The sequence below is a fragment of the Manis pentadactyla genome, chromosome 3 (assembly GCF_030020395.1).
Source record: "Manis pentadactyla isolate mManPen7 chromosome 3, mManPen7.hap1, whole genome shotgun sequence".
Classification (NCBI taxonomy): domain Eukaryota; kingdom Metazoa; phylum Chordata; class Mammalia; order Pholidota; family Manidae; genus Manis; species Manis pentadactyla.
The window spans coordinates 136,914,189-136,928,845 of record NC_080021.1 but is presented as its reverse complement, the minus strand read 5'-3'; the positions used below and the strand labels follow the sequence as shown (position 1 = coordinate 136,928,845).

The 14,657-nt window shown below is 47.3% G+C and overlaps 1 protein-coding gene across 10 annotated transcripts in view; it reads left to right on the top strand.

Annotated features, from left to right (window-relative positions):
• DAPK1 (death associated protein kinase 1) overlaps positions 1-14,657 on the top strand; it is a 168,960-nt gene that overhangs the window by 128,291 nt on the left and 26,012 nt on the right. For 7 of the 10 annotated variants that reach the window (XM_057498516.1, XM_057498513.1, XM_057498514.1 and 4 more), the window contains 2 exons: positions 3,907-4,005; positions 10,141-10,218. In XM_057498516.1, the coding sequence (XP_057354499.1) occupies positions 3,907-4,005; positions 10,141-10,218 (177 nt within the window). The other 3 variants (XM_057498518.1, XM_057498521.1, XM_057498522.1) reach the window with 3 other exon arrangements.

Here is a 14,657-nt window from a genome sequence, read left to right as displayed (position 1 = left end):
TTACTTCTTATGTTTCCCCTCCTGAGAGTTTGATGATCAAATGTTTCTTGTGCTAAATAACCTTTCTTGTGCTAAATAAAGTTAGTAAGACTAAAGGCACACTGTAATTTGGTGAATAATAAAGAAGTGAGAATAAACAATTACATCATCTAGGTTGATTAAAAAACCCAGTATGTTGACTTAGGTAAGTTAGCTCACATGCTCCCTTTTCCCTGAATACCATCTAGGGTTTCATCACCAAGTACCATAGAACATGGATATTCAAGTGTTTTGTCCATGTAACTTTATGGTAGGCAAGCACTGTTCTGTTACGATTGTGCTAAAAACAACATCCAAGTAGAATTAACTGTTTAAGTGTGGGAAATGTTTGTTTATAAATGGCAGGCATGATGCCAGCAGAATTTAATGATGATTTGTTTGAAGTAAAAGAATATCTGAAGCAGCCAGAAAATTATTCTTCTACAAAAAAATTATTCCTCTTGTATATTATGTGATTAATCCTAGTGGAAATTGAAATTGGTAATCTTCATGTTCTAGATGTAAGGGGCAGTATCCCAGGTCTTAGCCATTAGCTGCTGGTTGCTTTCTTAGTTTATTCCATTCTAATCTTGCCAAGTCTGTTATGGAAGTGCCTTAAGGGGAAAGCCAAGTGTAATATTAAGGAACATCAAGACCTTCGCTTTCCTTCCAAGAGTGTCTAAATGAATAAAAAGCAGCTTCAGGGAACATTGTGGCACTCTTTTGAATAGCTTTGGATGTGTGTGCACAGCTTCTGGGCTTAGCTGTCTCCTGTGAAGGGGAGGGACAAAGTGTGTCATACTGCTTGGCACTCATCTAAGGAAGGGATTGGGTGTTTATCCCATGCCTGTATGCAAGGTGCACTGAAATACCCAGCAAGATAATCCTAGACTTCATGTTTAAAAACAACTGGTGTAGTTAATGGAAAAGTCTCTATGCTTTTGATTCTGCAGATGGTTATGGTTATTTATATATGCCCACAAATGTGTTCTTACTGAATGTGGCCCAGAGAAGGCATTTGGTGGATGATTTTGTCATTGTATGGAGCTCAGGTGAAGCAGAACCATTAGTTGCACAATTTCAACCTCTTGAAATCATCAGCATGGTTCAGACCAGTACTCAGAACCAGCCCAGAGCATCCGCTTGCTGGTGATAAGCAGTTCTGGTTCTTGTACCTGCAGACAGGCCCCCAGGGCGCCTTCAGTGCCCAGAGGCCCAGTGCACTGCCACCTCCGGGCTTCACACCTTCTTCAGAAGGGTTGATATCAGCTTTGTTTCTCTATTCCTTTTTTGTTTTTTTTTTAGGAAAGCGAGTGGGGCTCTAGCAGTGCCTAAAAGATGTGTAGAAAGTAAGAGGAAGACATTATTTCCCCAGAAAGCACATCTGGCTTTACATGGACTTACCCTAGTAACCATGGACGTGACACAGAGACAGCCCGTGTCCCACGGGCAGACTTCACCCCCTTTCCCGTGCCATGCCCTGCCTTTTCCTTCCCAAGATTCAGTGTCTGCAAGACAAAGATGGCCATTGAGCTCCTACCCCTATCCTCAGTATGTGACAGGGACTTGGCACTATATTTGGTGCTCATTGCAGACTGCAGACATTTTTGTCTTTTCATGAAAATCAGGAGAGTGACTGTAGAACTCCGCGTATTGGGAGGCGCCTGGGGGAGCTGAGCTGGATGGCGCAGAGTGCATGCCCATAAACGTTTCTTCCTCTGGGTGGGTTCTTCTTACCAGTGAAGATAAAGCATGTCATACACATGCATTCACCTACATGCATCTGCTCACATGTGCAAACACCTCTGTGAGCATGAGTGAGCACCCTGGGCCTGCCCAGCGCATGGCAGTGCCCTTCTCTGACAGCCTGGTGTGCGGGAGCTGTGGACAGCACCGGGAATGGTTCTCAGCCCTCACTGAACGGCATCTCACTGCGGTCACTGCTGGGACAGAGGCTCAGGCCATCTGGACATTAAAGAAGCCAGGGAATGCTTTTCAGAGGTGATCATTTTAAATGATTAGGACTTTGGCAGGTGAAGAAGGGAGAGTATCTTTCACACCGCGTGGTGCGTGAGTGTGTTTGGGGACTGACTGGGAGCCCCTGGAAGCCCCTGTCGGCAAAGCACTATAGGTATTCAGGAAGGAGGGAATGGGCAGCGGGGGGAATGCAGCTGAGAAGGGCCTTGGGTCTGGGGGGTGAAAGCCCTGGACTCTAACGCCAAGGAGTTAGGGTTTTGTTCTGTCAAAGGTTGGGTTCCTTCAAAAGTGTAAACTTCCTGGTCCCTTTTCTCCCTCCCACTTCCCTTGCTGTCCTTCTCTGCTCTAGAACCCTCCATTCCGTTGCCAAGGTCATCTTCCTTGCACGCAGTCCAAACATTTCATCCAAATCTCCAAGGCCTCCTCTTTTCCTTCTCACTTCAACTCTTGGGTATTTGAAAGCTTAATATCTGCTTTCGAAATCGCTCTAGAAGAGATAGCCCGAACTTGTACACATACTGGGGCATTATTTACACAGGCAAGAAATGGAACCCCCTTATGCATCCATCCTTAGATGGCTGGCAAATGAATGATGACATATCCACATACGGAATAGTGTTTGGGAATCTAAAAGAATGTGTTAGATTGAGTTACAGACCTGGACGAAGTATTTGTAATCTATTGTTAGGTGAACACAGAATAGAATGATCATGACAGTATGAGCATGTCTTGGCTTTTCAAATTATTTATCTCCTTGAATGGATTCATAGATAAATGCTTGGAAGGACATGTACCAAAGGGTAAGTAGGATTATCTCTCAGTAGGAGCACCAGGGGCGGGAAGAGCAGGGAAGGGGCACCTCTGTTTTTTACCGTATTTCCTATCCTGTTATGGGGATATTCTAAATGGGCATGTGGTAACTTCATAACAAAAACCTGTATTTGCAAATAAACAGAAAACAAACAGGTACCCAAACTTTCTCAGTTCTCAACATCCTTAATGTCTCAGTAATATTCTTCATGGTTCTCCCAGGACAAAAGAAACACCTATTTTGTCTATTAAGTAGCTCAGTTCAGACCACTCGGTAAGAATTTATGTTTATATTTAGGATCTGTTAGGAAAAAAGATCAACATAAACTGAAAAGAAACTATTCTTTATATTTCACTCTTACATGACCACAATTTTGTATTAATGGGATGCGTGTGCCTTGACTCAAATCAGTCATCACCCCCCTTATTTTCTGTTTTACACTGATTTCTCAAGAAACTTGCTTATTACAGCGGCTGCCAGACCCCGCCATGCAAAGACATGATCTCAGCAAAAGGCAGGCAGTGAAATCTAATGTGGAAACTCTGAACTACCTGGAGCTGGTAGTTAGCCTGGTATCTAAACCCACCGGTTCCACCAGAAATTTAATATATTCTTCAGCACCCTATGAATTCACCTTACAACCCTAAGGTGCCTCAGCACACAGTTTGGGAACCATGGGCATAAAAGTTGGCCTGATGAGCATGGCCTGGAAATTTCACCTCATTCGTGTGTTTTCAACAGCCGTCCTTCCATCCCTTCTTCCTTTACTGTGTCTAAATTTGGATTGGGGTGCAGATCTTTCTGGAACTTTGGGGCACTTTCAGCCCTGACTCATGCCTCCTTTCTGCTGGCGCAGCAGGAAACTTAATTTAGTTATCTTGTGATAAGCCTCCCACTTGTTCATCCTTTGAAGTTTTATTTTGAAGTTACTCTTTTAAATGAATAATACTTGAAAATGTTCTGCTTGGCTTCCTCCCTCAGGAAAAGGCATGGATCCGAGATCCCTCACACAACATTGGCCCTATGGGATCCACTCTGTACATGTCATCCTCAGCAACAGTTGTGAGGAGGACTGTCCTTGGTCTTTTTCTTTCTTCCAGTATGGACGAACGCCTCTGCACCTTGCAGCCAACAATGGGATTCTGGACGTGGTCCGCTACCTCTGCCTGACAGGCGCCAACGTGGAGGTGCTGACCTCAGTGAGTAGCCTTCTGGCAGGAGAAAGCGATCGCAGACACCTCAGGGCTCCTGGGCATCAGAGGAAAGGGATTGCTTGGCAACTGCATTCTAAAGCAGACAGGCTGCTATTAGCTACAGCATCTCCACTGTGGTTACATAAACATTTGCCCACGCAGACCCAGGGTGATATCCTGTTAACTCTCTGTCCCCTTCTCATTTCTCTGTTCCTGCGCTGCCAGGAATGCCTGCTGCTTCCCACTGGCCATGTCCCCGTGTTACATGCAGTGCCTTTGCAGGTTTTGTTAGCTCTGGGGGGGGTTCTTTCCTGAAGGCTCCTCATCCACTGCAGGGCACCAGAGGTGCCGGGGGTTCTTTGGGAAGGGACAAGGAAGGGACCCGTCAGGGTGGAAACAGCAGACAAGAGCTACTCTCTCTGGTTTAAAAAGTGACTTTGCTTTTAAGCCTGCAAGGTATTTTTATTTCTTCATTCCCTCTGCGCCTCACTCCGAACTCTAGATCCCCCAGCAGAAGTCCTTTGGTTCACATTTCCTGAAATGCCAGAGAGGAAAACAACCTCAGCTAATGAGATAAGGTTGCCATTTTACTGATGCTAAGAAATATTACCATTTGTCATGTTTCTGGTCCAATAGTGGGTTGAGTCTCCCTTTTCTTACATGGGAGATTCCCGAAATTCACCATTGCCTGGCTGACAGGAAGCGTTTCTCTAAGGGGATCCTTTGGAGCTTGAGATATGGCAGCCAGCCTTGGAACCATCAGGGCTCTGAGGCTGGAAGGATGGCCCCACTTCTTAGAGAGGCATAGATGGGCTGGCCAGTTATGGTGCACAGGCCAAATCCAGCCCACTGCCTGTTTCTATAAATAAAGTTTTATTGGGACACAGCCACACTCCTTGTTTACGTGCGGTCTGTGGCTGCTTTCATGCTACAGGGACAGAGTTGAACAATTGCGACAGAGACCCTATGGCCCACAGAGTCCAAAATACCTACTGTCTGGCCCTTTACAGAAAATGTTCGCTGACCCCCCAGTCTAGGACATTGCCTCCCTGGCTGCACTGGTCTCACTTTGATGCCATTCCCTCCTTGAGTAATGGCTCTTCTCTCTGCAGTGTTTAGCCCTGAGCTGGGCTTCTCCACAGGCCCAGTGATTGCCAGTGCTTTCCCTGGGGCTGCCCTCTTAGGTTACCTCCTAGCCCATCTCAGGCTCACACAGAGCCATGCAGGGACCTCTGGGCCTGATGTGCCATCGATGACCAGACCCTGGTCCATGATACAGCATTTATGTGCACTTTATAAAGAAAGTAGTGATTTGTCACAGATGTTACCTCAAAAAACCTGTCAAGGATGGCTTTGCAGATGCCAGCTGCTGACTGATGTCAAACCCAGCAGGTGGGTTGGAGCCATTAAAATGTGTGGTGTGGCCCAGGCCTGTGCTGGGTCCTTGGGGTTGACCCACAACCCTGGTGAGCCTCATCACTTCCCTTTGCCCTTCCCACAGCAGCTGTTCCTTGGTCTCCACCCACAGCCTCTCCCTACAGCCGACCCTGGGCACCTCCTTGCCCTCCCACCCATCCCAGCCCACTGGGGACACTCCTCCTCTGCTCACAGCTGTGCCTTCCTGGTACCTCAGACCCACCTCACAGGGCCTCACTCATTTCTTCACTCCACATATACTGGGTACATGACATGCACCAGGCAGTGCTGAGACACAAGAACACAGGGAGGTGAGCTCCCCTCAGGTAATGTCCAGTCTGATGGACAGTCAGGCCCAGAGTAAGAGCAGCAAATACACCGTGGTAGGATGGGGCCAGGGGGAGCTTGGATCCAGAGCCCTGAGGGAGTTCCCAGAGGTCGGGGCACCCCTCAGAGTCTGGACGTGCCAGGTGTGAGGGCCTGAGCATGGGGGCCCAGCACCTTCCAGGAGCTGAAGGACAGCTGGCTGGGGAACCGTGTGGAGAGGCCGTGGTGGAGGAAAAAGGGCCAGTTGCCCATGGCCTCCTGCAGGCAGGTGCGGAGTCTGTCTCCTCTTAGAGCAGGGGACACCGTCCCAAGCGTCAAGCAAGGACACCCCTCTGTGTGCTGAGGGTGTCACCAATAGAGTGATAATATGTGCTACATGTGTCATTCTGAATTTTCTAGAAGCCACTTCTAAAAGGGGAAAAAAACTAAGGAAATTAATTTTAGTCATATATTTTACTTAGCACAAGATGTGTAAAATACTGTCATTTAAAACTACTCAGGTATTTCTCATATTCTCTCGTTTGTACTAAGTCTTCAAATTCCAGCATGTGTTTAGCACCCACGGCACATCTTACCTCAGCCACATTCCAAGCACTGAGCAGCTACGCTCTGGGGAGGGATGCCGCGCTGCTGGGAGGAGCGGGATCAGCCCCTCTCCACCAGCTTTTCTCCTGGCTGGAGCCTCCCGCGCCTCCAGTGGCTGCCTTCCCTCTTTCTCAGCCGGAACTTGATGTTTCCTCGATGTCCTGTCCTTGTCCTCACCTTCGCCCTCGCCCCCGCCCCTCCTCCACCTCCCCAGTCTGTCCTCAGCTCCTCATGCCTCTCGGCAGAGTCCCGGTCACCTCCTGGTAGGCCTCAACTTCAAAACTTTGTATTGTAAAGTAAAACAGATTTTTCTTTTTTAAAAAGAGCATATAAACAAAAGTAAAGCTTGTTATTATAAGACAAACACCTTTGTCTCCCCACTCAGGTCAAGAAATAGAACTTCTAAGCCCCCCCAAGAGGTCCCCATGCCTGGCCCTGCCGTCCCCCTCTCCCTCCCCAGGGTCACCCACCTCTGACTTGGGGAACAATCACTTCCTTGCCTTTCTCTACAGTCTTTCTCAACCAAGTGCCAGCAGCTCCTTTAAATCCCATATCACTGCCTACCTCTCCGGGGCTTGACACTTTCTTGACAGTCTCTCCTGGCTTGGATAAGAAAACCCACCCGCCCCTGCTTCTCCTACCTCTGCGGCTCTCCTCCAGCGCCCTGCGTCTTGCGCTGTTCGGTCCCGCTGCCTGCTGCCCTCCGGCTCCCTGCCCCGGCTCCCCTCCCCGCCCTGTGACTGCTCCCAGGCTGCTCTCGCTCTCAGCCTCTGACCGTGCACAGGGCTCCCATATGTGTCTGACCGCTTGGTCCTGGGGAGCCCCTGACTTACCCTGACCTCCTAGAGTTGGTATATGCTGTATGTCCCTCTGGGATCTCCTGTTTCTGCCATCCACCCACTGCATATAAGGCCCACACATGCACACAGACCCCCCTGCTATAGGCAACAGGGTGTGCTTTGGCCTCCAGAGTGAGAGACTTTTAAAGCCTAATAGCAGGCACCTGGGCACATGGTGACGAATGACTTTAGTGGCAGGAAGCTCCCAAGAAACCAACTCCTCATCTTTCAACTTTCAACTTTCAGGCGTCTCTTTCCCAGCTCCCTTTAAAGGCTATGAGTTGCCTTGCCCCCTTCCTTGCTCTGTTGGAACTGTCTGCTGATTTCCCACGAGGCGGCAAGCCCTTGGCTGTGATCATGTGTAATTTGTCTCCTAACTAGCCTCCTTGCTTCAACCCTAACCTGTCCAGTCTGTTCCTTGCACAGCAGCCTGTGTGACCCCATTCAGACATAAGTCAGATCATGTCCCTCCTTTGTTCAGATCTTCTGTCAGGGTAAAAGTCCTTACCCTGGGGGTGTCCCTGAAGCTCTGCCCCTCACATTGGCTCCCTGACCCCCATCTCTTGTTCTCCTCCTTCCCTTTCTTCCCCTGCACCATCACATGAGCATCCTTGATGTTCTTCAAACATGACAGTCATCTGACTGCCTCAAGGCCTTTGCACTTGCTGTTTCTTGGCAGGACCTCCCCAGGTATCCAAATGGCGGGCTCTCCCCTCTGTCATGTTTTAACTCAAATATCACCTTTTCAGTGAGGCCTCGCTGGACCACTGTTTGTAACAAGTTGGTTACTGAGTGTTAAGCTCACTGGTGGTCCAGGCATGACCCAAGGAGTTAGCACCTTGCTCAGGGGTACATAGAAGAGCAAGACCAGAATCAGTGATCCAGCTCCTACCCCATCCTTCTTGGACAGAAAGCCAGGGAGTTTGGGGAGAGTCTCAGGTCTTTTATTAGTAATTACTGCTGCTTGCTTTTCCATTTTTGGCACTTTGCTCATTCTTTCCATTTGATTTTGAACAGAGGTCATCTCTTCCTATCCAGGCTCTAGGAGACCAACTGGCAGACCCACAGCTGGTGAGGGGCAGATTCAAGTCTTAAACATGGGTGCTTCTAACTACAAAGTTCAAACTTCCCACTTCACGGGCAGGCATGGCTTTTGGCAGCCTGGATAATGTCCCTCAGAGCAACGTATTTTGCAAACTGTAAAGTTCTGCACAGACATAAGGAATTATTGTTGGTGGTGGTTTTCATGACATTCCAGAGGCTTAAGGGTGGAGAGTAACCTTTGCTGGTGAATATTGTCTGCCTCTGTGATATGCAGATCTGAGGTCTCTGAGAGGTATGTTACAGCCAGACACACAGAAGACAAGTAAGTCGAGGCTCAGATTTCTTCCAACTAAGGGCAGTGGTTTCCAAACTTCACTACCAAGTAGAATCGCCTGGGAACACTTAGAACCCTGATTCGGGTGTTGCACCTGGAACTGACCAAAGCAGAGCACCTGTCTGGGTGAAAGCCAGGCCCTAGGAGGTCCCAAGACCCTGTGGTGCCAGGGCACAGGGAGGTCTGGCACCTCTGGACCAGGACCCTTATGATGTCAGTAAAGGATCCAGGTCGTTTGGCACGGATCTCGGTGGGGCTGTAGTGTCTGACAAGACACTTAATTCACCCCAGGCAGACTGGATGCCCGTGCCTGCCCATTTGGAACATTTGGGGGCTTTACAGGCAACAAGACCCTACAACACGCCACCTCCTTTGGATCGCCCATCTGAGCAGCCAGCTTCAGCCTGAGGCAGTGATTCTCAACCAGGTGGTTTGGCCCCTCAGGGAACAGTTGTCGGGAACATTCAGCAGTGCCTGGAGGCACTTTGGATTGTCATCAGTTGGGAAAGGAGAATGCTACTGGCATCTAGTGGTAGAGGCCTGGGATTTGCTAAACCTCCCGCAGTGCCAACAGCCCAACAAAGCCTCCCGTCCGAAATGTCTGTAGTGCAGAGGTTGAGAAATGCTGTTTACTGGCAGTGCACGCATGGCTTACCTTATGACTCTAGTCAAGAAATTGGCAGCTGTGCTGTCAAGCAGATTCAGGCATCCCTATGCCTCTGCCGGAGTGGACCGTTCACTGACTGATAAACACTGAGAGGCCACAATGCCCTTACTCTTCTTGATAAAAAAGACATTGCTTTTATTTATTTGTTAATTGCTTCTCATCTTTTCTGCTTTTAAATGTGTAATGATTTCTGAAACAGCAAAACAGCCCCTAAGCTTCCATTTCCTCCTTGGTGGCATGTGACCAGCCCTGGGCTGAGCACGGCTCAGGCACAGAATTAGAAGGCACTCAATACATGTGAGCCAGTGTCATTCATATTCACGGTGTAGAAACACATATATCCGTTGACTGTGAAACTGCAGCCATATGAAAAGTCTCTAATTAAAAGGCAAACACTGAAGTGCTGTGGGCCCTTGTTTCCTCCTTTTATGTTACCCAAAAATCTTAAGATCAAAATGGTCTGTAAAACTCAGGCTATTGTTTAAAATGCACAGTAATTGCCAGTCACTAGAATAATGAGTGCTGAGATTTGTCCATGAAAGGATTTTAAGACATTAGTTTGCAATAACTAGAATTTGGCATCTAATGACAATCTTTATTGTCTGCCTAATTGGAGAGTCATTCAGGACAGGCAGTAATCCACCTGCTAACGAGGCATCAAGTTTGATTAAAGCCTGTGGGCTTGAGACATCTCACTGTTGAACCTCATGACACCAATGCACAATTTTTTTCCTGTTTCTTCCTTTCCTGAGCAATCAAGTGAAACAAAGAGCCCACAGAAAGGGAAAGACTCCAGGACATGCTCTTTTTGCCCACTTTATTTGCTCCTGATGCTATTTATATTTGTTTCTGCCTCAGATGATGGAAATGGTGTAAGGAACACACTGCTCTTATGCGAAGAACAGAAACTAATCATTTTTCTCCAATAGGATGGAAAGACAGCAGAAGATCTTGCTAAATCAGAACAGCATGAGCATGTAGCAGGTCTCCTTGCAAGACTCCGAAAGGTGAGAAATTCTGTTTATTGGTCTGAAATTCTTTGGTTTTATGGGAAAAATTCTCACTTTATCTTTATAAAGGATGAGAGTGAACAGTATGAGGCTTTGGGCACACAGGCTGTAGAAAGGCATCTGCCCCACCTTCTGGTTTGCATACAGCTCTCCTAAATGCATCACCACCTATCTGGTTTCTTCTTCTCTGTCAGTACTTGGAAATCATTTGGCCTCCTTATAGCTGCTGCACCTGGCTTTCCTCCTCCTGTCCTCCTGTAATAACTGCCCCCATAAAGTAGAGGGGAAATGAGAAAGGTGACTCTGCTTCTGTCCTTCTTAATGTTTGAGGTCCATGATGCCATGCGTGCTCCTGTTTATTGAACATGTTGCTCTGAGGCTTAAGGAAACATGACAAAATTAAATTAAAGGAAGTGTGCCTTCCCAGCCCACCTCATAGCAATGTATATCAAGAGACTTCAAATAGTCACACCCTTTAAACTTTGAATTCTGTGTCTAGGGCCCTGTCCCAAAGAAATGAAAGAAATTTGGGGGGAAAAAATATTTTATGTGCAAAGATGTTCACTGCAGTGCTACATTTATAATTAATAAAACTTGGAAACATCAGATGATCAACAGTAATGTCTAGTAAATAGTCATGCAGCTATAGAATAGAATGATTTTTGGCCATTGAAATATTTCTGAAGAGGTTTTGGTAACAGGAATGTAATGTTTAGGATGTTCGTGGGCTTCAAAGCAGAAGAGAAATGATGTGCACATAATCCCACCTAAGTTTGCTAAAAATACAAAGAAAGAAAAGTTTAACAGTGATGCTTTGGGATTTTGTTACTGTAATTATTTCTCCTTTAAACACTATTATATTGTTCCAAGTTTCCTATCATAAATCATGTAATAATTTTTCAAAAATAACTTCATAGAAACAGAAAAATAATTGAGTCAATTTAAGGACTCACTGAAGAGGTATTGTCCAAACCAAGCTTGGGGCATCCCGCAAAGGCCCTGCCACATGAATTGAAAAGCACAGAGGGGACGATAATAATGTCTCAACTTTCACAGCTACTGAAAGTTGGAATTTTCATAGTGGTCCCATGGCTGGTTGGGGCTGGGGGTGGGTGGGGGGCACAGAGATGGGAATAATTTCTCCCTAGTGCTTAGAGTTGACCTGGGGCATAAGTCATTCTCCCACCTTTGTGCTTTCCAGTCTGTGAGCTGGCCACAAGGGTGCTGGGTAGAGGCCTGAGGAAAACAGGTCCCCAGGCTACTGCGGGGATTCCATCTCACTTTGTGCTGCAAATTCCAGAAAGAGAGCAGTCTGGGAGAAATTCCCACAGCCTTACATGGGCTTACAGGAAATAGGTCAAGTAACTGGGCTTCATGCTCTACTCCGTACCACCATGGACTGTCTCACTGTGAAGAGAATTTGCACGAGGAACACAAGGGAAACCTTGGCAATAAGCAAAACAAGACAGGGCTGTCAGCAAATCAGCAGTGAACTTCCACATAGTCTCCTGATCTTTAAATTCTCTTTATTTGAAGCAGCATGTCAGCCAGGTGAAACACAACTCCAGGCCGCACTGGCTCTGCGTTTATTGGAATTACATTCGGGTGCCCTGCATGCGAGTGTGGAGTCTTAATGCCCATAGACACAGTATCGCGATACAAGGGCGGAGGTGAATCTGTCATCCACAGAGTGTCCATCAGTCGTGCAGAGAAACTGAAATCTGGCCTTCCCATAGACTCAGGTTTCTTTGTTTTATTGTTTTTTTGTTTTTTACTTTTTACTGTTAATTATTAGGCTGCTATTACAGTCCCCTGGTCTAGAAAGCAGCATGTTATTCAGCTTAACACCTTACAAGGAACATAAACGTGCTGAGTCAGGTATTCTCAGGTGCCCCAAATTGCAGAGCGGGATTTTGACCTACCGGCTGCTCCCGGCGCTGTAGTCCCTAATCTGAGCCACCGGCATTGTCCTTCCTGATGTCTGTGGGCTCAGCTGACCCAGTGGGCAGAACTTCTCACAGTGAAGCACACTAGGAAATCCAGATGCCATGTTCTTTCCAGACTTGCGGTGCTGTTACCACAGAACAGGGACCCAGGAGGAGCAAAACTCAACTGCAAACCCACCACCTCCATCTCCAGTCCTCCGATGAGCCACCCAGAGAAACACCCTCTTTTGGCAGAGGGACCAGGCTTTCCCTTCGACTGTGCTCCGTTTTGCCGTCTATCCGCCCCTACAGGAAGGGTCCCTTCTTCCATCTGAAAACAGATAGCTATCCTGGGTGCAAATCCGGGTATCATTACAATGACAGGTCTGAAGCAATGAATAAACGCCCAGAAAAAGGACCACTTGAAACGATAGCCAGGACTTTACCTGATGGGTGGGGTTAAAGGCACTTTCTCCCCTAATCTGATCTGAGTGTGCTTACACTGCTTTTATAATTGCAGTATGAATAAAATGAAGTTTCTGTGGTACTGCTGCCAATGCTGCGTGCCTGAGCATAGGTGGCTGCTGCTTTCCGGTCTAGAAGTTTTAATGCAATGTGGGGGAGGTTCTTGCACTGACGCATTTTGGGATTTTCTTTATTTTCTTTCACCAGTTTGCTCCTTTGTTATTTGGTGCCTAGGTTTTCCAAAATGGGATGGGCGAGGTACTAGTACAGTGTTCAGCATTTTACCAATCTTGTGACTTTTCTCTAAGGGGCATCAAGGTGAAAAAACTCATTTTAATATCTGTGATCAAAGGGCTTCATCTCTTAGCACCCAGAATCCACCAAAAGGTTCCCCTCTCATCTTTGCCTTGAGAAGCAAAATACAGGCTAATGGCTGAGAGCACAGACTTGGGAGTCAGACCACCTAAGTTCAAATCCCAGCTCTGCCACTTTCTGGCTGAGTGCTGCCACCTGCCTAACAGTCCAGTGCCTAGTTTCCCCATTTACTAAAAGGGGTGAATATAGCGCTACGTCCTGGGATAGTGATGATGTAAATGACATCCTTAGAACAGTGCCTGCATGCAGTAGGTGCCGTATGTTTGCTGTTGTTGGTATCCAGCAAACCAACCACTCTGGAGTCCCAGGAAAACATGAAGGTGTTCCTCAGCGGCCGCTCCTGTGATCCAGCCCCTGGGAGCAGATGTGGGGGTGTCAGCAAGGCCACAGTGGCAGGGTACCCGTGAGAGTTATTTTAGAAACAGCCACCATTTAATCCTTGAGATGTGTGGTAGGCACTGTAATTTTACAGCACCCCCAGGGTGGAGATGCCCCCACAGGAAACCCAGACTCAATCAGGCTAATGAGTGCAGAGCCAGAGTTCAGACCTGAAGTGGAAGTGTGTCTGCTTTTAGAGTTGTTCAGAAGGCTTAGGGCTTCCTCAGTGCCGAGTCCTCCCCAGCCAGGGATGGTCCTCCCCGCTCCACCTGCCTGCGCTGGGCTCATCCACCTTGTGGCATACACAGGTCACCTTCCACGAGAGACTGGACGTCCCCTTCAGCAGAGTCTCCTAGACTCCATGCTCAGACAGACTGTATGTTTGCCTCAGTCATTCCTTCAAAAGACTCTTGACCTCAGCTACCTGATTAGCCAGAAAGAGAGGAGTTGGCTGCCAAGATTTCTAACCACATTCTGACTTAAAAGTCCCAAATAAATAACTGCTTGGGATTTGGGGACAACTAGTCCTGGAATCTGGTTCTTGAAAATGATTGAATGTCACGGTAACATCCCTGGAGAATATCTCGGTGAGGATTTGTGGCAAATTGCTGCAAGGAGCAGGCAATACCTGCAGAGAGAGCCAGGAAATTATACTTGCTCACAATTATATCTTGAATCATATAGAGGAAGACACTATCCACAACCATATGTAATGGGTAAGAGGAATGAAGAATTAATACTCAGGAGCATCTTACTCCAATTTACTTTCAATAACACTGTCTCCTTTTTTTTTTTTCACTGTTTCCCCTGGGGTGCTGCCCCCATTTTGGTTGGTTAGGACTTCCCGCCCTTGTAGGAGGACAGTACCCACAAGCATCTAATTTCGTATAGTTTCCCTTCCCCATTCATTGTGGAAACCAAAACCAAACCAAAAGGAAACACTAACACCCCTTTCCTGACACCCCCTGGGGACCCTCTGTTAAGACCTACCTCACATGGGTCCTAAACACATCCGCGGGAAGAGGCTGTATCTGGGACAGCATGGGTGTTAGCATTAAATGGCCTTGCCATTTCCTTGGGATTCCAAATGAGCCAAATTAGCAACAGGAAAGCTTCCCATGTTTTCACTTCTATTCAGTTGACAGGCTTAGGAATGTGTTTTTAAACATACTCTGGGAGCCATGGACCTTCCTCCCCATGAAGTAAGTGAAGTCGTCTTGTTGACTTGCATGGGGCAGTGGAAGACAAGCCAGAGGAGTTAGATTTCCATCCTTACATAATGAAGGAGACTGA